Below are 20,396 nucleotides of genomic sequence, written 5' to 3'. Positions count from 1 at the left end.
TTATTGGAAGACCTGCCAACAAACCCACTAAGAAATACTGAAAATATGTTATATCCTGACGTCAGAGAGCTACAGAGGGCAGATCATAGCTTGGTACTGAGATGACAGGAAATCCAACTGCTTGGTGGAAGCCAGCTTCCCCCCTACCAGCCAGTCTGGGAGCCAAAGCCAAGAAGAAGTCAAAGCTCAAGGCCACCAAGCAGAGCCCACGAGTCTGAACCATATCACACACCACACAAGAAGCACACAAAATATGCAAGAAGACACAGCAGACAGTGAGAATGAGCTAAAAGTGGTATCTTAAAGGGCAAAAGTCTTATCAGAGGCCTTTGCAAGCAGGAGAACCTGTAAGAGGCACCAAGGACTGTTTTCCTTCACAGCTAAGACTGCAAATGAACACAAAATTGCAGTTCCATATTGCAATCTGTTCCCTGAAGTCTCTCTCCTGCTGGGGACAGAGCACAGAGAGAGCATAAGGACAGTGCAGAGCTGCTCATAAAGGCAGGGCAGGAAAAGGTTGAGATCATGAAGGGGGAGCAGGGACACATGGGAGAAGCACAAGAGGGGCTTCCCCCAGGAAGAGAATGAACCTTAAATGTAAAATTCAGAAGAAAAGAGTTAGTCACTTAAGGTAAAGCCACTTAACAGAATTGTGTATTAAGGACATCTTGAATGTGCTTCACACAAGAAAGAAGTGAATGAGTGCTTCAAATTTTTGCTGGAAAAGCTTGTTGTAAAAGACACACTGGAGTAAAAGGAGCGAGAGCCCTACAAACATTTTCTTCCCTACAGCCTTCCTACTGGTTTTAACCAAAAGGATTTAAACAGGTAATGCTCCAAATTGATGTCTTGCTGGAGGAGGTTCCTACTTAAGGTCCTCAACAGATCATTTCTCTCACTTAACCCAGGGAAGTCAACAGGATATATTCAGATGTTTTCCTGATGTACTAGGGTACACAGAAAAAGTACCTGAATTTTGTCACCTGTCATCAGAGAACTGATGCGTTATCATCCATTAACACCATTAGTTAAACAGAAAAGCATTTGAATTTCAAGAAAGTACAAAGTGATATAATTAAACCAAGCAGATTTTTTTGGCTGGTTTTAATAAGCAAGAAATGAGGATGTACAGCTCATTTTTTAGGGGCTACTAGGTGTAACAAAGTAAACGTGCTTAGTAAAATGAAGTGACAAGCTCAGGCTGTAAGAGCACTTGCTGCTATTAGCAAATTAATTAGATCCCCAGAGATCAGAACACATTTCAAGGCTGCCTTTTGTTTTCAGGCTTCAAGGTGTACGTGGTCTGTTGGAAGTTCTGTGTGCTTAAAAACCCTGGTAGGTTCAAAGGAAAGAGAGGGGAAAAAAAGGGAAGGAAAAGCATGACTGATTTGTGGAGCGGGCTTGGCTGCTGGGAGAGACTGGCATTCCCGACCAACAGATCAGGCTGCTGCATTTCTGCCCACCTGGGTCTTGCTCACAAATGTATTTTCCTGGCCTGGCCTCGCAGGGAGTGCTGCTTGCTATCCCTTCCCAGTAGCTGACAACAGTGAGCACTCTCAGGTACTCACCAATTCATTGGCACATCTGCTTACAAATGTAAAATGGAAACACTGGAGTAAAACAAAGTGTGTGAAATGCACACAGATGGATAAGGGTATGCTTGATGGAATAAATTTAGGTGAATTGAAATAGCAGGGGTGTTGCAATTGCAGTTAAGAATATAACCATGCCAAATGAAGGATTTGCTTTCATTTGATGCTGCTTCCCTTGTGTGCAGTTCTTCCCTGATGAAACCTGAACTAAGAAAATCTGGATTTCAAAGTGATTTTTCTACCTATTTGACTAGACTTGAATCTTCATCAGGTTTTTGGTGTGTTTTTAAAAATCCCTTTATAGCACAAGAGGAGCAGAATTCAAATCTACAAAGCTTCTTTGTGCCTGGCTTTAGCACTCTGTCTTTACTTCTGCACAGCAATCCAGAACACCCTTTGAATACCATAAGCTTCAGCTACTTTCCAGAAATCCCTTTTCCTACATTCCCCTTTTTCATGGCATGGCTCTCTCTGACCACTGAAGAAATTCAGTCTTTAGTGCAGTGAGCTTCCCACAGCATACATGGTGAACTGATGTTTGCCCTCTCAAAAGCAGCCTAACCGTCCCTCCAGCCCCAAATAATAGGAACCTTCAAAGACCTGGCACACACTGCTGCAAAGATCACTAAAAATATACATTAAAAACCAGACATGGATTATTACCCATCTAGGATCTATTCAATTTCTTAATGGCCAGTATAGTGAAGAGACCATTATGCTATTCCTATCATATCAGAATATCCTTCATTATTTCATAATTCAGAATCCCACAACACAGTATTAAATCCCTTGTTTAGGTTGATTTTCTCTGTTGTCTGAATGGTTTGTTTTGCACACTTAGGTTTTTTTCTTCTGTTGGATCAGAAAGATGTGAGTTGCATTTACACAGGATTTAGATAGCCTTCCTTATGAATATCCAATGTCATACCCTAAAAAGTTAATTTAAAAAAAGTTGGCAAATGAGTGAAAAAGTGGTCAAAAGAGGTAAGTATAAACTTGCATGCCAGATTTCAAGCAGGCAAAATCTTTCCCTGGAGGACAATTTATATAGACAAGGCAGAGGACTAGGACTTTGAAATATCCACATTGGCATTTCTAACTGTTAATACTAATACTTCTGAAATTCTGGTTTGGCCTTTGTGAAAACAGACACTATGTAAATTATAGGGCAGTTGAATTTATATATTGCTGAGGTACCTTTACTTTCCAAAGTAAATCTCATAAAATGTTAATCTCAAAAGGTCTACTTGGGGATCAGCTGTCAATCTTTCTTGAAAATCTACATTATAAGTCAAAACATATCTTTGACAGCACAGTACACTTATTAAAAAAAAAGACTGAATGTGCTCAGAATCCCATTTCCATATTTCTTCTGTTAAAAAAATTATGTAAAACTGAGAACACGATAAATTTGAATTTTTACAGTGAGGCTACTTTTAAGTCAGTGATTTCCTTATCAAAGAGCAAAAAAAAAAAAGAAAATATAACAACTCAAGTGGGGCCTTGACAAGATGGAGGAACCTCCAGAGGTCTGAGGACGACAGGACATCTGTCACAGTGCTGCAGGACACATTGTGGGTGGACCAGCAGGGAAGCAGCTCCACAGAAAAGGGCCTGAGGGTCCAGTGGAGCAGCAGGCTGGGGGTCTGCTTCACAGGAGGGTCACCAGCAGAGCAAGGGAAGGAACTCTGGTCCTGCATTCAGCACTCGTGAGGGCCCGTGTGAAACACTGTCCTGCTTTGAGAGCCCCCAGTAACACAAACACCGTGAGGAATTGGAGAGGTGAGAGGCTGTGACGGGCAGAGGGATGGAGTGTGGGCTGCAGTGAGGGTGGCTGGGGGCACTGCCCCCTTCAGCCTGGAGAGGAGAAGCCTAAGGAGGTGACTGCTGTCACCAACAACCCCAGAGGGGTTGTCGAGGAGATGAGAGGCTCTTTTCAGAGATACACAAAGAGGAGTGAAAGACAACAGCTGCAAGTCACAAGGAAAGAAATTGTGATTGAACATGAAGAAATTATTTCAAAGTGGGAGAAGTTCAGCCCTTGAACAGATATGCCCAGCTGTGAAATCTTTCTTCATGGAGGTGGTCAGAGCTCTCCTAAAGAAGTCCTTGATCATACATGAATGAATTATCCCTGGTTGCTGTGCAGGGCAGGAGGCCAGACCCTCTAGAGATCCTACCTTTGGATTGTGTACTGATAGGATGATCTGTTTATCTCACGAACAGTCAGTAAAACTGAAAAGCCCAGCGTATGCTAAGAATAAGTCAGGAGCAAACCTTGTATGTTTGTGTTCTGACCTACAGAATTTACCCCACCAGCTCTAGATGGCCCCAAGCTTTATGCTGCCACCTCCATGTCCATGTCTCAACATGACAGCATTTCTAATTCAAAATTCCAACAGAAAACACACAGCCATACTCATACTACCTCTGCTTGTGGGCTTCTTGCCACTTTCTCACACAAGAGTATAAGTCTACCAACCTCTTGTGCACACATTTTGCACCACTATGCATAATATGTTGACTTTTCAACAAAGAGGAGGAAGCTTTTGGCCAGAGACACATTTGATGGTCAGAGGAGAAAGGCAAACACTGATAGAATGGTGCAGCAGTTTTTCCCATGATAGACACAAAATATTTGTTTCAGTTCTGGCACTCAATGGGAAGGAAGTCCCACCCAACCCATCCTGTTCTTTGCATCCTGTTACCTCAGACCTACAGAAGATCACTGTTCAGGCAAATGACATGTTATGTGTTTATGCAATTTCAGACTAGTGCATCCACAAGAGATTGTGTATGCCTTTGAAAAGATTGACCACAAACTAGCAACTTTTTAAAATACTTACAAATTGTATGAAAAAGAAGAAAAACATGGAGAAATATATTTCTGTGATGCTTCCTCAACCTGATTACTTTCAGAGTTTAGATAAAGAAATAATGTAATGATTTGCATATAGTTGAATACAAAAATACAAGTGTGTTGTTTATGACAACCCTCTCCACAGACTTTATTTCTGTGTCTCAACCACTTGACCTAGAATCAACATTGAAATTTTTCATAGAAACATTGGAAATTATGAAGTTGTTTATACTTTTGTGTTCAGTTTACTGTACATTGTTACCGCTTTTGGTTTAGACAGATAATGTTTTTGTGAAGTCAAAAAAATGAAGATACAAATCTAAAACCCTGTGCAAAGCCTGATTTCTTCAAACTATGTGTGATCTACTGCAATAAAAGCATATGTATCATTTGTGATCAAGAGATAGCCATAATGCTTTAACACCAAACATGAAAACTAAGAATCTGTAACTTTTTCAAAGGGGAAAACAAAATTTAAGAGCAAAAAAGATTTTAACATCACTAATTTGTAATATGGTGCGTATCGCAGCTCTGTACAACTAATCTTTAAATTTGCTATTAAAATGCACCAAGATTTAGTAGTTACACAGACTCAGTGATTAATTTAGGCTTAAGAGATGTGCAGAGATCATGTAGTCCCAGCCCCTGCTCGAAGTTGGTCCCAAGGCTGTGTCTGATCAAGTTGAGACCATCTCCATGGATGGAAATGCCAGACATGGTGTTGGAGTGTCCAACCACCCTCGTGGTAGAAACACTTTCCATTATGACAACACAAAATTTACCACACTTTGACCACACTGTGTCTATTGCCCCTCAGGACATCACTGTACACCTCTGAGAAGAAAGGACTTGCTTAGATAACTCTAAGGACCTGCAAGTTCAACTCTAAAAATCAGGACGTGACAAAGGGTCTTGCTTCTGCTTCTCTGTTGTAAGGATCCCCCTACAGTTGTCGCTGAAAGCATCAGGTGCCACCACTTTTTGCAGAGGATGCCACAGCTTTCCATACCCAAAAGACAAACCACATTCTGCAGGGAATAAAATTGTCTTTAGCAGAATTTTTCCAGGCACTTCATGAATTGTGAAGTATCATGCTAGTATTCATGAGCATTATTACCACTTTGCTTTCCCTTGTATTCTACAATTTAATCTTGAATGTACGTCTTGAATGTTAGTGCTAAGCTGCTTTACTGCCTGAGACATTTTCATGCTGGTATCCTGTAATAAAACCTTGTGCAATTAAGACATATTTCAACATTAAATGGATTCCAGCTGATAGACAAGAAAAGGGAGAGTGATGTTTTCTCTGATTAGTGATGTTTAGGCACTGTTATTCTGGGATGTTGTTCCCTCTGTGGATACAAAAATGTACCATTTGCAAGTCTCAAAACACCTTCATGCACTGTGTGTCTGCAGCCACAACCCCAGTACCTGCCACCAGCCCAGATCCCAGTAAACCTTATTCCACACAGGACAAAGGCTGTTGGAAAACAAAGCCCCATCAGCAGACAGGACTTCTTTTAAAAACCCTTTAATCCCATGGGGCTGTCTGAAGAAGCCCATTCCTTCATGATATCCCTGCCCTTTCTGAGAACCCGACAGAGCCTGGACAGCTGGGGTGTAATATAACCAAGCACCTTGAGCAGGGAAATTTGGTGCATCTGCTTCTGCATTAGTTTCCTGACAATTTGTTTTGAAATTTAATTGACAATAATTAATATTTTTCAGTAATTTCCCCCTGGGTGCATCTAATAGATCAGATGCCACAGGGAGTTTGGAAGATCTGACTGGCTCAAGTCCCCAGTTCAACTTCATCTTTAGGTCCAAGGTTAGCACTGATGGAAATAACTGCATGTAACGCTTTATGAACAAGGAGAACATAGAGAAAAAAATTCTCAGGGTTGAATAATCAGTATTTATTTTGCATTTCTGTTTGGTTTTCGACTTGTTTTGTTGGCAGGATAAAACAAATCAAGGCTCTTTGTTTGAAAAATATTAGCTAAAGGTTTTCCAGTACAACTCTGTTGTTTTCTCCCACTACTTTGCAACCACAGATGGTTTGTTCTTTTACAGACACATATCAAACACATTATTATTGGATGGCACTAAAGCTTCAGTTAGTAAGAACAAACACAGTCAAGCAGATAATCATGTACCTTTAACATTTTTTCCCTTTTGTTCAGTGATATTGTTAGGGAAAACATCACATACCCGACATTCTCTGCATCTTCATCACACTCAGCCCTGTATTTGCAAACTCCACATTTTGAGTGTTTTCTCTGAACTTCTGTCCCAGATCCTTCATACTCTGAAAAAAAACCAATAACAGAAAGGATGACTTTTAAATTAAGCTCTGCTTTTGCTTACCTAAATCCATTTGCGTTCAGGAATACTGTCAACATAAAGCTGTCATATACTGAAGCTATTAACCTTAATAGTGCTCTCTTTTTGAAAGTCAGTCAATTGGAGGTTGGTAGAACTGTACCAGTGATAGAAAAGCATCCCTGAAAACACTAATGCTTCATTGATTGGTTCTTCCTTTATTCTTATTTCAGTCATTTTTATTTATTCCCGCTTCACCAGGCACATAACTGGCATTGACATGTATCCCAGTCACATTTACTCTTAATTGCCACTGATAATGTATAAACCCTGTCCCTTTAGATGTCCTTGAATATGAGGTACTGGGGATTTAAATGCTATTTTCTGTGACAGTCTTTAATTACAGATATCCTTTATGCAAGGTTACTGCTTGCAATTTTTCCCCTTTTTGATTCCTGCCTATGAGATTAGACTGTGCTCATATGTCACATATGCTGTGGTGTATTTTCCACCATTTTGTGGTGTATTAGCTCCATAGGAATAAAAAAGTTATTAACTGACATGAATCTGGTAGAAATGCTATGTATCCCAAAAAGTAAAATCAGTATCTCAAATATTCTGATCCTAAAAACATCTACAATAACTTTACAGTTGACATGGACATCAAAAGTCTTCACCAAGTAAGAGAAAATTTAATTCACCACGTAAAAGAGAATTATACTCTTACTGTTTCACTACCCTTAGCCACTCCTATTTTTGATTTTTAACAGAGTGATGAAGGAGAGCTAGGTATTTGAAGGGAAGGAAAAGAACCACAGAAATCTGCAGAGGGAGTCAAGATCCACTTAAAGAATCACAGTATCACGGTGGTGGTGGGTGCACAGCTGACTGCACCAGGCTGCCGGATGGACGGAGATCAAAGCGATTCCCTTCCTTTCCTCATAGCACAATTTATGTGCTGTGGCAACAGTAAATCAAACACCACCAATGGAACAGCTGAATTTACATTCTTTAAATACAAACAGGAAAAAGAAATCCACAACAGCTCTTCCTAATTTCCCTGGATCTTGGCTGCAGGAATTTCTGCCTGTGACCTGTGGGGCTGTGTTTCCATGAAGAATGGTGCAGGTGAGACTTGCAAGCTAACTGCCTTCTGTCTAAATCATGCTGTGCATTTTCCAGAGATTAATACCCATCAAACAAAATCCCTGCTGTAGAAATTCTATCACCACTCTTATCAAGTTGCAGTAGAGGTCATCTGCTTTTATCTTTACAAATGCAGATCTTATTTGATTTCTCCTTCTTTCCACGTGCCACATTCCTGTGCCTACATTTGGCATTTTAAAGTGTCCTTTAGTGTCAGATTTCACTTTTCCATGCTAATAAATGATCCCCTACGGTTTGAATAAGTTAAACAAATGGCACTGCTTTCATTCATGGTATTTCCACTTCTTTTTCTGTTCTTATGACCCTTGATGCCCTTTGTCAGCAAGTTGACACCTTCTGGAGGTACGGGTACAAGAGCTGGACATATTGTTCCAGAAAAGTTGTCACCAAAGCCAAATACCATTCGAGACATTCTTCACTTTAAACGTCTGACAATCATATTGCTTTTTGACCTACTTACTTTATTATCTACTTTATTCCCCAATGAATACTTTTCAGGGTCAACAGTCTGTAGGAGAGATGTTTTCCTGACATCAAGGAAAAATTACCTAGGTCCTGCACTTGCTACAGATAACTGTCCTCAGACATTAAAATCCTGCCTGCTTGTGCACCCTGTTAGCTCAGTGACCTGTTCTCTGTCATCCACACCAAATCAGTGCTGACTGATTTGCTCCCAGGTCACCAGTGGAAGGGGTCACGAGGCCAAGAACAGTCTCTAGAAGCACACTCATTTTCTGCCAACTCCTTAACATTTAATGATCTATTGATTTCCAGTATTTTTTCATGTTAGATGTGCACTGTGAGGATGCTGTGCTCTCTAGTTACTTGGACTTGTGTGAGATTAAAGATGGCATTTGACTGAGAAAGGTTAAGGCTCTGTGGTGGTACTCTTAAATAAAATGTTCTGTTGTACAAATGCCTTTCTTGGAAAAATCAGTTTAAAAACTGACTAAAAATTTAAAAAAAATTTTTGCAATAAAGGTTTTCCATGAACTCATAGTGACTGGCATTAATATTTTTCCCCTCCCTTAATTTTGTACTCAGTTGATTTTTCCACCTTCTATTTCACTGCTGTGCTTCTCATAGGTGCCAGAATGAGAGGTTGTTGCTCCCCAGTCATCACATTTATCTCTTCTGAAAATATTTCTATATTATTTATCATTATTCTACTGAAGATAAAGAGACAAAAAGTCATCAACACCCTAGAGAATTCTTTACCATCCATTTTTAAAGCTTTCAGGTGCAAACCTGGCAAACCTGCTGGTTACAAAATACTTCTTCACCATGCTTAAAATCCTTCTATGGTACCACTAGCATGGAAAACATTTCATCATAACCCATTTATACTATCTGACTGGACTACAAATGCAACCAGAGTGCTTTACTGAGCACTTTTACTGCACTATAAAATAAGTAAAATAAGTAACACACACCAAGCACATGCAGCATACACACCCTTCCTCTTCAGCTCAAGTTATGCTCCCTGTGAATGTCCCAACACCATTTTACTTTCAGAATCACAGCCCACAACTACTTTTCATTGTTTCTATGAATTATTTGATGTAAAATTCTCTCTCTCTCCTTTGTGGTGCCCCCTTCCTAAAATCGCTTTCTCTAGCTTTTAAAATTCCATTTGTTTTTAAAAAATTGTGACTATTGTTTTTTTCTTGATTAGATTAGATTGCTGGACCTCATGTATATCAGTGACCCACAATATTCAGAAGCATCTTTTACTACTAGCTGCATTATATTTTAGCAGTGACAGTATTAGACACTGGATATAATATAGACTGATGTCCTGTTGTGGTTTAGGAATGGTACTCCCCATTCAGTGTCCCCAGCAAGAATCTCCAAATCACGTACTGCTCTCTGGCTCTGCTCTCCCCTCCCCCTTGCCCCTGTGGTGGGATGGTGTGGTAAACTGGTGGTATAAAAACTAAAACTCACAGGTCGAGCCAAGAACAATTTACTGGAGACAGAATGAGATAAGAAAACAAATAGTAACAGCAACAATATTAAAAACAAAAGTGCACAGAAGAGAGAGTGATTCACATACTAAAATGCTCACTGCAGCACCCATATTGACTTCTGCCATGTTGCCCCTACCAGGAAAGAGCCATTCCTTCCATAAAAAACTCCCTTCCCCTGCCCCCAGCAATTTGTGAGGTGGTGTAGAATAACTTCTGGGTCCTGGCCATGCCACCTCCTGGCCACTGCAAAAATGAACCTTGCCCCAGCTGGAACAAAGACAAGTCCTTCAAGAAAACACAATACAATTTCCCACCAACACAGAGTAGATGAATATTGTTTTTCAACCTGAATTGGTAGCAGACCTGTACACCTGTGTCCTGTTAAAATATGTTAACCCATTAATATTTGAGAGCATGTTTCTCTGGTGTAAGCATCTTCAAATGCCAACATATCCCTTGACATGTTGCCTTTCCCTTCTCCTTTCTCCCCCACATCTGATTGTTCCTACATAGGCTGTAGGCATTAATTTTAATATTCCAATCAATTGGATCTTCCCAGCAGGTTTCAGTAATAACAATTAGGTCAAAATATGCTCCCAAATGAGAAATTCGGTCTCCTCTTGTTTATTATGCAAGCTTCTAATATTGATATATAGATGACTAGAGAGTTTCTTCTTCTTGGTTTTGTGGGTATCTTGATTAATTCTGTTCTTGACATATTAATTTGATGTTGAGTGAAAGCTCATTTTCCCTCTCTTTTCAGCTTCCTTACATGTTTCAGGGCAGCACCTCATTAATGCTCTGTCCTTCAAAAGAAACAAGGCACAAAGACAGGATCAGTGGCTACCAGTTGTCTCTCTGAGCTGTGTTCCCTACACTTCTCCTCAAGTCATTATTCCTGTGCAGAAGATGGCCAGCTATATCTTAGGAGCTGCAGGGCAGGAGCCTGCCAATGGAGAGCAGCTCTGGAGGAATTGGGCAGCAGTAAATTGCTTCCCTCAGCAACTCATTTGTGTGTTCCTACAATGGTAATGTGGCTGGGTTTCTGCTGAGGGCTTTCAATCAGGCTTAAAGCAAGAGCATCCATCTGTGTCAAGGTGAAGTTTTGTCTGCCCTAAGGCACAGCTTGGAAAGGGAGCTATGCTGTACATTTGTATTTATCGCTGTTCCCAGTGAAGAGGGGGGAGCTGGAACTCCTCAGAAGCCATGTATAGATAGAATTCCTTGATAGAATGTCCAGGAAAGCCCCTCTGAAAACCAATTCCTTACTGGTTTGGGATCGTGATGATTTTTACTGTATCTTATGGGATTAACTAATCTCAAAAAGATTTCTGACTGTGATTCCCTAAGTATGGCTAGCACTGGAAATTCCTCTCAAAATACCACAGTCCACAGAACTGGACACTAAGGACTGCAATTCACTCCAGAGCTCAGTGACTTATCCTACGTTTCATTAAATTTTAGGGCAACTTTAATGACGCACTTAGTTAAAAATGAGATTGTTCCCGTAATTTGAAAGAAAGCTGCAAACCTGCTCTTTTTGACTGTAATTGTATATTTAAAGCAAGTGCAACACTTCCCTGAGCTCTCCCAAAGTTTTGGCAAGTGATGTCTTGAATTCTCTTGACTGCACTGCTGGATCATATGCCCAAGCAGTATTTGGCAGCGTGGAAGGTCCTGCTCTCTTTTCCAACCACCCAGCTGGCTTAGAAGCAAAGCCTGGCTTGGTCCAGCAGAGCTCTATATGTGGCTGAAAGATCCTTTCCATGTGCAGTGTGGACCACACACTGCTGCTTCAAGCACTCTTCAGTAAAGGCACCAGCCTTTGGAAGTGGATTTTGCAAGAGCAGGCATTACAGGCTTAACAGGAGGATGCTGGGTCTACTTATGACTGAGGTGCCTGGAGGAGGGGAGTTTGAAGATTGCTCCCCTAATCACAACCCAGCCAAGGTGATTGGCTTGTCATAAGCCCAGTGCTTGTGACAATGACAGTGTGTCACTCAATAAGCAAAGGACATGAGGATGAGCACTGTAGGACTCCCTACCACCGCTACCCTCATGAGATGTTAGCGATTTCACAGGCCTGAGAACTGGAACTTCTGCTTTGCTTCTGTGCACATGACATGGTGGATAACGGCAGGAAAAGCTGGCATATTGCAAGACTGGAGCAGCTTTCACACTGCAGAAACCTCCACTTAAAGAACTCGAGTACCCACTTACTCCAGCACCCTGCTCAAAATGCAGCTAACTCCTTTTTCTCCAAAGGATGACACAACAGCTTCAGAGTAAGCACCAGGGAAAATAAGCATGATTAGATGATGGTAGGAAACAAAGGACAAGAAAGTCACCAGATGCCAAGGGATGTGTCCCCCAATTCCATGAACACACTGGATGCCCAGTGCAGGGTATATAAGATGAATCTGTCCTCATTTATTACATATCCTGTGCAAGAAGGAAAAGGAGCCTCTCTTTATGTGCCTCTGGCTCCAGCATCCTTCCAAGCATGCTCCAGCATCCCTGAAAAACCTGCTTAGAATGAGTCTCCACCAACAGGGTGCCTGAACATTTAGGGTCTTTGCCTCTGCCTTTATGAAACTTTGATGTAAAAACAGCAATTCTTGCTTGTTTTATTTGAGTGCTAATTTTACCTAGATAGAATGTGATCTTGACAACAATAAATAGGGCTATTTGAAGCTGAAGTGGCATTCAGTGACAAGCCAGGTGATGGAATCCGCATCTTAAATCTTTCTATGTCACACATCATTGTAGAAATAGCTAAAAGACCTGATGCTACCTCCTATCCAGGGTGCTAATCACCACCAAGTTTCTGCAAGTCATATTAAAATACATTAAAACAAATCAGTGGCACTATTACAAATTAAAATAGAAAATATTCGAGGCTCTAAATTGTGTGTGTTTATTCCACCCTGACTGTGTGACAATTACTGGATAAGTGTTGTCCCCAGTGAGGGGAAGGAACAGATGGCAGCCTGCTAAAAAGCACATACTGTATATCAATTTATTAATTACTAAATGCAATCTGCTAGACGTTCATCACAAGCTACTTCAGCTATTAAATTTCAGAGGGATTAGAAATTCAAAACAAATTATTTTAATAATAATTAACTTAGCTATATGTATTGCAAGCATGTTATTTCCTTAGCTTAAAAGCCTGAAATGATTGGGTGCCATCTGTCTAACTACCGTTACAACTTTTTTAATATCAAAAGGGCATTTTGCTCAGGTACACAGACAAACACTGAACAAAATGAATTAAAAATTAATGTTATGGGCATAGTAGGGCACTTAGAAATCTCACCCTTGTTGGTTGATTACTAGAGCAGGGAACGTGCTTCTTCTAGGACAGTGATTTGTTTCTGAGAGGCTGGCTTGAAAAGCCTTTACCATTTGTTAGCTCTTTCATGGTGTATGTTACAAATGCTGATGGTTTTCAACACATTCTTGCAAAGGCTTTACTATATCACAAAGTCAACATCACAGCTGTGAGCTGGCAATCTACATTTTTATGTGCATGTGATGGCCTCAGAATAATTTTTCATGCCCCAATCTACATGTTCTGGAAATACATCCAGCAATTCAAATATTGCTGCAATTTACAATTGACAGAGATGAACACAAATCTGAGCCTGTACCTTGTCCTTTTCCAGTTCTGCCTCAAATTCTAACAAAATATTGATGAAACAAAGGGACTAATTTTATGACTGTGTTCTTCAGAACAGGGAAATTGCAGAATGATTCATATGAGAATACAGAGAGGAGCTCACATTTTAGGTGAAAATTTAAAGGATCCCAGCATCTTCAGCCATGACCCCAGCCAGGCAACTCTTTAAAGTCTGAGTAAAACTCTTTAAAGGCTGTCTGACATTGCCTTCTGTAAAAGTGAAACATAATGGTAGATATATAAAATAATATATAAATATATAAAATCTCACTGTTGAGATTTTTGAAATTTCTCTCATTTCTGAATTGACAATCATACACTCTTGCTAGAAGTGGCTCAGGATACCCATTGCCGCAAGTGACCGACTGCTTGGCTTCATAACTACAATTTTTATTATGCTAATGAAGTTTCAGGCTTCTGAAATTAGAAAAATGGGTCCTTTTATTACAACTCATGCCAACAGATCATAGAAAAGTTAAATAGCTCATTCAGAATGTCAGAGGGCAACTAGACAATTGTGTCATCCTTAAAAATTATATTACTTCATCTCATTCAGGCATAGTGAAAAAATTCTCCCACTCTTAATTCTTTTCCTAAAATCTAGCATTTTTGTAACAGTGAAGATGATTTGTGGAGAGCCTCAACCAGCAGTTCCATGGTCTTTAGGTGTTTTTTCTTGTAGCACATGATAACTACTAAGGCAAGATATTGTCTGAAGCAATCTTTGAGGAAAAAAATCTTTTGTTTTTCTCTTGTGTCTAAATCTACTTTTCTTTTTTTTTTTTTTTTTTAATGTAGAAATGAATGCATTAACATCATAGTTTGGGAGTAGGAGGGAGAATATGCATGAAGTCAAGTTTCAGAATCATCAATGAGATTGTTCTGCAATGAAATTCAGAAAATGAAAAAGAACAGGGTGAATCAGTAGCACAAATCTTAGCTGAACATGAGGCCAACAGCTAATTTCAGCAGTGGTGACTGCCTCAGGCAGAGCTATAGCAACTGAAGAGCAAAAATCGGATGCTTTCCCATTACTTTCTTTCAAAGTTAAAAATCCAGCAGCAAGCAGTGCCTCTGCAGAGCACTTGCAATGCCTCCTGAATGCACACAAGCAGCTGTGCTCATCCATTCTGTGTGTGCAAGCATCACTGGTGCATACACAATCACACTAATTGCATGTTTGAGAAACACAGCAAACACTGATTGTGTGACTAACACCTGGAATCACAGATCCTAGGAAGCAAACACAAGTCTCTAAGCTAGTATGTCTGCTCGCTTGCTGCTTCTCTCTCACTCATCCTTGCCTTTTTCCACTTCCACTGAAGCTTCCTTGTGCTTCCAAGCAGCAGCTGTACCCAATCCCTAGGGCACAGAGGCTCCCCAGGGAATTAGGTTCCCATTTGAGCACCCTTATCCAGGAATATGAGATTAAACATTCCTTTACTGAGAAAATGAGGAAGTTTGGGCCAGGATGCAGGTCTGCAGCAGACAGTCTCACAGCTGAAACAACCAGAGAGGCAGAAGTGTGGGGGGCACCATGGAGCACCTCTACCTGCAGGTCACCCTCTGCCTGGATTCCTGTCCTTTCTTGTTTGGACTCCAAACTGCGGGGGAAGGGTAGATATAGGTCCAGTTGTGTCAGGAACCCACGTCTTAAGAAAGGAACCCACTTGCCGTGGCAGTTACGTCCAGATATGGACAACATTGGACAAACCAGACCAGTGAAGAGCCTTTTTTATTATTTGCACATCAGTCTCAAGACATTGTTATACAATGGAGACAGGATGTTAACAGCTCGCTGATCCACGGGGAATGCAAAGGAGGTGGAGTATTACAGCATAGCATAAAACCATCTCAGCCTAGATTTCAGCCAGTCATACATAGAACAACACATATTGACAAGCATTCTATTCAATCTTATAAAACACACGTAATGGTAGTTAAAACAAAGACTGGTTCATAAGAGACAAAGAACAGAGCTCTCTTCATGCTAACCTTCTAAAGATATACATTAAATAACCTTGTTGCCATCCTTAAGCCAATTCTACAGAGGCCTATTGTTATTTGTCATGTATGCTCTACTGCTTGGGAAACTTTTCTGCTGTATTTGCAATGCTAACAAAACTTCAGTCTGAAGCCTATACTTTTTTAACCATTTCCTAAAAACCCTCTAACTTTATGGATTCCAACACAAACAACGCATCTCCATCCTCAATAGGTCCAACAGTCTTCCAGAAATCTGGTTTTCCTTCTGAATTCCCTTAACTTGTAGTAAGATTTTCGGGTTTTAATGTTTTCATGTAACACTTTTACAGCTACCTCAATTATGAAAAAAAGCCCAAATTCCAGTTACAAAAATTTCCTTGGGTTTTCAGCCAGGGCAGAGTTCAATAACCAAAGCAGCAACGATTTCCATTCTTTGAAGGATTGCTTTCAGACATGGAAAATGACACAACAGGTTGAAGAGTAACCAACTGTCCCACAGAAGTATTACCCAACACCCAGTTTAGCGAGGAAGGTACACAAGGAGAGGAATAGTTCAATGTATCACAAATATCCAAGATATATCAAAAAAGGAAGAAGAGCCAAGCTGGATTTTCAACGTTTCGTTGTTTAAATTTCCTTTTCCTTAACCTAAAATTAGGAACTAAAGCTAACTGTTTTCGTACTGAACAGAAGAAGGAACATTTCAGTTGGCCCAAAGGCACCCAGAAGAAACCCCAATAAATGAAGACCTAATGTCACAAAAGTGCTGGAGGACAGAGTGGGTACATTGTTCCTTCTTAATTCAATACCCAGGCACTGCAGAAACTCACCTGGGGCCAAGGGAACCAGATTCAATTCTTTCTGCCTGAAGTGAACTGCATCTACATATTCCACCTCCCAAGACAATGCACCATCTACTTCTGCAAGGTATCCAGGGACCACCAAACCTCCTCAGCCGATGGCATTCTATTTTGCATAAATAATTCAAATGCACTGGCATGCTGAGCCCAAGCTAACAAAGCCCTTCCACGGCACGAATCCTTCCTCCCCAGCTCTTTGTCCCAGGCTCAATGAACGTTTCAAGTGAGAACAAAAAGAACAGCAATGACAAAGGGAAGCCCATGTGGGTCTCTCTTGCCCACACAGGTGGATTTGGGCTCAGCCTCCCGCCCCAAATCAAGGAATGAGTATATTTGAACATGGACCTTTCACCTCTTCAGTGTGAAACCAACAAAACATAGCATGTTCTGGCCTATGTTTTTCAAAATTTCTCTTGAAGTTAAACAATCCTGACATCTATCAGTCGGCTGCCAATCCCTTCCAGGTCAACACAGTAACATTTACAGGGACTTTAACCAGGATTTTTGCATACAAAAATATTAATAGAAAATACTGCAAAAAAAACCAAAAAAAAAACCCCAAACCCAACTAATCTCAATGGCATTCAAAGTTTTCTAAAACTGTTCTAAAAAAAAAAGTGAAACATGAATGACTACATTGCTGTCATCTGTCTTCTGCCATAAAGGCATAGCAGTACCAAGACCAGAAAGTTTGGCTCGCAGGGCGCATCCTAGTGGAATAACAGACTGGCTAACAAAGGGGGAAGGAGAAGCAAATAGAGCTGGGGAAAGAGTGTGAAGCATCAGAAAAGTCACCTGTGGAGGTAAGAAGAGGAAGTGTTTGAGCAGAAAATTGTTCCTTCTGACACTGGCCCAAAAGGAAGCAAAGGTGAGAATGGCCCTAGCAGCAGCTAGCAACAGCCCAGGAATTTACTGATAGCAGCTTATTTAGGGGGAGGGAAATGCCCCCCTTCACCTCCATACAGGAAAAAAAGAGTGAGCTAGCTCCTGGTTTTTGAAAAGTTAACTGTTACATTTAGCTACACGGTGATGCCATAGATGTCTTTCCCCAAAAACACATTTTTATTTAGCTAGACAAAATTTACAGTACTTCAAAACTCAGTCCCATCACCGTGAAATGCAACACCTTCTTAATACTACCAAAGCCTAAAGGCAAAACAGTTTTTCTGTGTTTGTATATATATGTGTGTCTCATACTTTTCATTCTATATGCATTCTTGTAAGTAGTATCAAAGATAGAATTAAGATAATTTTTTTTTAACCCTTGGAAGAAGATTAAGATGTGTTGAAAGATGGGAACACTTCTACTACCATCAGCTGTACTACATCCCCGCTTGGAATATACAGCAATACATATATATATATATTTGAATATATATTTTTTGAACAAAATATTTTAGTAAAATACTTCATATTAATAGAAATCATAATGCAATTGTTTTATATTTAAGGCAACAAGCTCAACCAAGCATAAGGTAATAGATGCTTTAGACACTAAGGAAATAAATGCAAGAGGAAAATGCTAATAAATTTATTGTGAATGGTCATTTTCTGGAGAGAAACACAGGTGAAATAGGGATCTAAATATTGCACTGCCTTGCTGGTAACAAATGAAAAATTATATAGGTCAAATCTGAGAGAACAATATTGGTGAAATGCACACTACAACCTATTCCTCTACCACTACTGTTCTGAGATGGTCCAATATAACTGCAACCTTAAAGCTTATTTTAAGTGCCATAATTTTCCCTCAATTCATGTGCTATACAGTAGCCATGTGTATATATGTGTATAAAACTGGCATACATTTGTTAAAAGAAAGACCAAAACCAAAGATAAGTGGAGTTTGGTACTTACCTCCTTCTCCTGACCCAGAGCCATTATCTGAAAAAGAAAAAAGAAAGCAAATGAAAATATGGCTCCAGGAGCAGCTGTTTGTTCAGGAACTTGTCACTGTAAAACATTACACAGATGTTACATTTCATGAGCCAGCTGTAAAAACAAACATCCCACATAAGGTCTGGCATCCTTTAACCCTGTTTGTCCACACTCACTGTGCCCTAGTCTCTCTCTTCCCTGTCAAGATGTTACTCAAGGAACAGCATTATTCAGTACTGAAAACAAATATCTTTCTTACCCTCTTTTCAACTGTTAGAGATTAAAATTTGTTAAACCCAAAAGAGATGAATAGTACAAATTCCAATTTTTTTGAACATGTATTTTTCCTTACCCTCTGGCCCTGGGAGTGGTACTTCAAGGCAAACTTCAACACATAAATCACCTGACCGCAGAAGTACCTCCAGAAGACAACTAGTCATCCAAGTAAGGTTGATTTAAGTCATCTAATGACAAAATTGCTTCTGTCAGTTGAGTCAATCACTTGGTATAAAGATGCTCTAATGGCATTGTTATTTCATTGACATTTGACTGACTGGATTAGCATCTGGTGAGTGACAGCTTTCAACTGGATCCCATTTGCATTAGCAGTTCAAGTGTCAGCAGGACTTGAGATTCTTCACCACCCCCGGCCAACTAACTTTACTTCAGAGCAGCATGGATCTGTTTAGGGATTTTGCATGTGCATCCTGCTGGGCAGTGCTCTGCACGGGCTTCAGCCAGCACAGCAGTAAAGGCAAGCCCTCAAACACATGAACTAAGTCACAAAACCTCCTGCCTTTCTAGCTCAGAGGAGGGGGAGAGGAGAGAATGGTGTGGCAGCTACTGTCAGTGGGTTGTTTCCCATTCCCATTAGATTAGCTGCTCTGGAAGCTGAGGAGAGGAGCAGAGCATGCATTCTGCTCATCCCACACCTCTCCTTTCCTGCCTGCTTTGGTGATGGAGAAGGCAGCTGAATTTATCTGCTAAAAACTGAAAGAAGGGGGCCAGACAGAGAGAGGAGTGGGAATTTTGCTTCCACACATGAGGTCGTTGTTCACATCAGAGGAAAAACCGAACCCTATGTTTGCTCAGTTCCCTCCCCTGCTTTTCTTAAAGGAGCTGCATTTCTAAGAATAATTCCCTCTAGTGCGTGGTTGAAAGTGTGAAATTCCACGTTACTGGGTCACTTCACACATTAAAAATGATTTCCTGTCACATGGAGTATCAGGAATAGAGATTTGTTTTTCTTTTGCCTTAATTTCCCTTTCTTTCCTCCTATACCACTATTTGGTGTCTAACAGACTGAGCTTATAACCTTACAGAAATTAACACAAAAACCAGAAGGTTCTGCTCTCCATTGACAGTGATCCTGACAAAGCATGCAATCCCATATAAAATGTCCTTGTTGAGTCACTGAGAAATATGCCTTATGATGCAGTATTGCTTCATTAAGGAATTTGAAGGAGCATGATTTACTTATATGAATTAACATATAGCATTATTTATGGTGGTGAAATTGTGTCATAAGCAGTTTTGGGGGAGAGGAAGCTGACATATAAATATGAGCAAGTTCACCAAATGTGATGCATATGAAAGACAAAGGGCAAAATGTCTCAGAGTCTTGACTTTTTCCATGTTTTTATTTCCAGCTCTCATCCTCTGACTGCTCTCCCCTGAGGTGAGAAATGCTGCTCAGCCCAGTGTGAGGGGCTCTGGCTAAATCCAGTGTGCACAGGGCAGGGCAGGTGCCACACATGGAAAGCACCTGTAAATCATGGAGCTGAGGCTCAGACCACCCATCTCTATAGATAATTGGCTTGATATACATGAAGTCCACTTGGCATGATATCACAGCAGCAGGATAGATTCATTTCTACCTCTCTGGACTTTCAGTTCTCAAAAAGGATTTAGAAAAAAAAAAGCGTCATCATCTATAACACTATCATTTTCAACTTTTCCCTGGGAGCTATGCTAGGACTCTCATCTCCAGGGTAACCATGCTAAACTAAGCTGCTGTTCCTGCTTTTTTTTTCTTTTCTTGAGCTTTGGCTAGATTTTCCCAGGCAGCTGCTGGTTAAA

At 40.4% G+C, this 20,396-nt stretch overlaps 1 protein-coding gene across 2 annotated transcripts in view; it reads right to left on the bottom strand.

Moving 5' to 3' along the window:
• The window catches only part of TMEFF1 (transmembrane protein with EGF like and two follistatin like domains 1), a 115,680-nt gene that overhangs the window by 17,058 nt on the left and 78,226 nt on the right, over nt 1–20,396 (bottom strand). For both annotated transcript variants that reach the window (XM_064705669.1, XM_064705668.1), the window contains exons 4-5: nt 18,297–18,323; nt 6,664–6,760 (exon numbers count right to left, since the gene is read on the bottom strand). In XM_064705669.1, coding sequence (XP_064561739.1) covers nt 6,664–6,760; nt 18,297–18,323 — 124 coding nt within the window. The remainder of the gene's footprint in view (nt 1–6,663; nt 6,761–18,296; nt 18,324–20,396) is intronic.

The sequence above is a fragment of the Zonotrichia leucophrys genome, chromosome 2, assembly GCF_028769735.1.
Source record: "Zonotrichia leucophrys gambelii isolate GWCS_2022_RI chromosome 2, RI_Zleu_2.0, whole genome shotgun sequence".
NCBI lineage: Eukaryota > Metazoa > Chordata > Aves > Passeriformes > Passerellidae > Zonotrichia > Zonotrichia leucophrys.
Note: the sequence above shows the minus strand (reverse complement) of the source record. Positions and strands in the feature narration are given on the sequence as shown.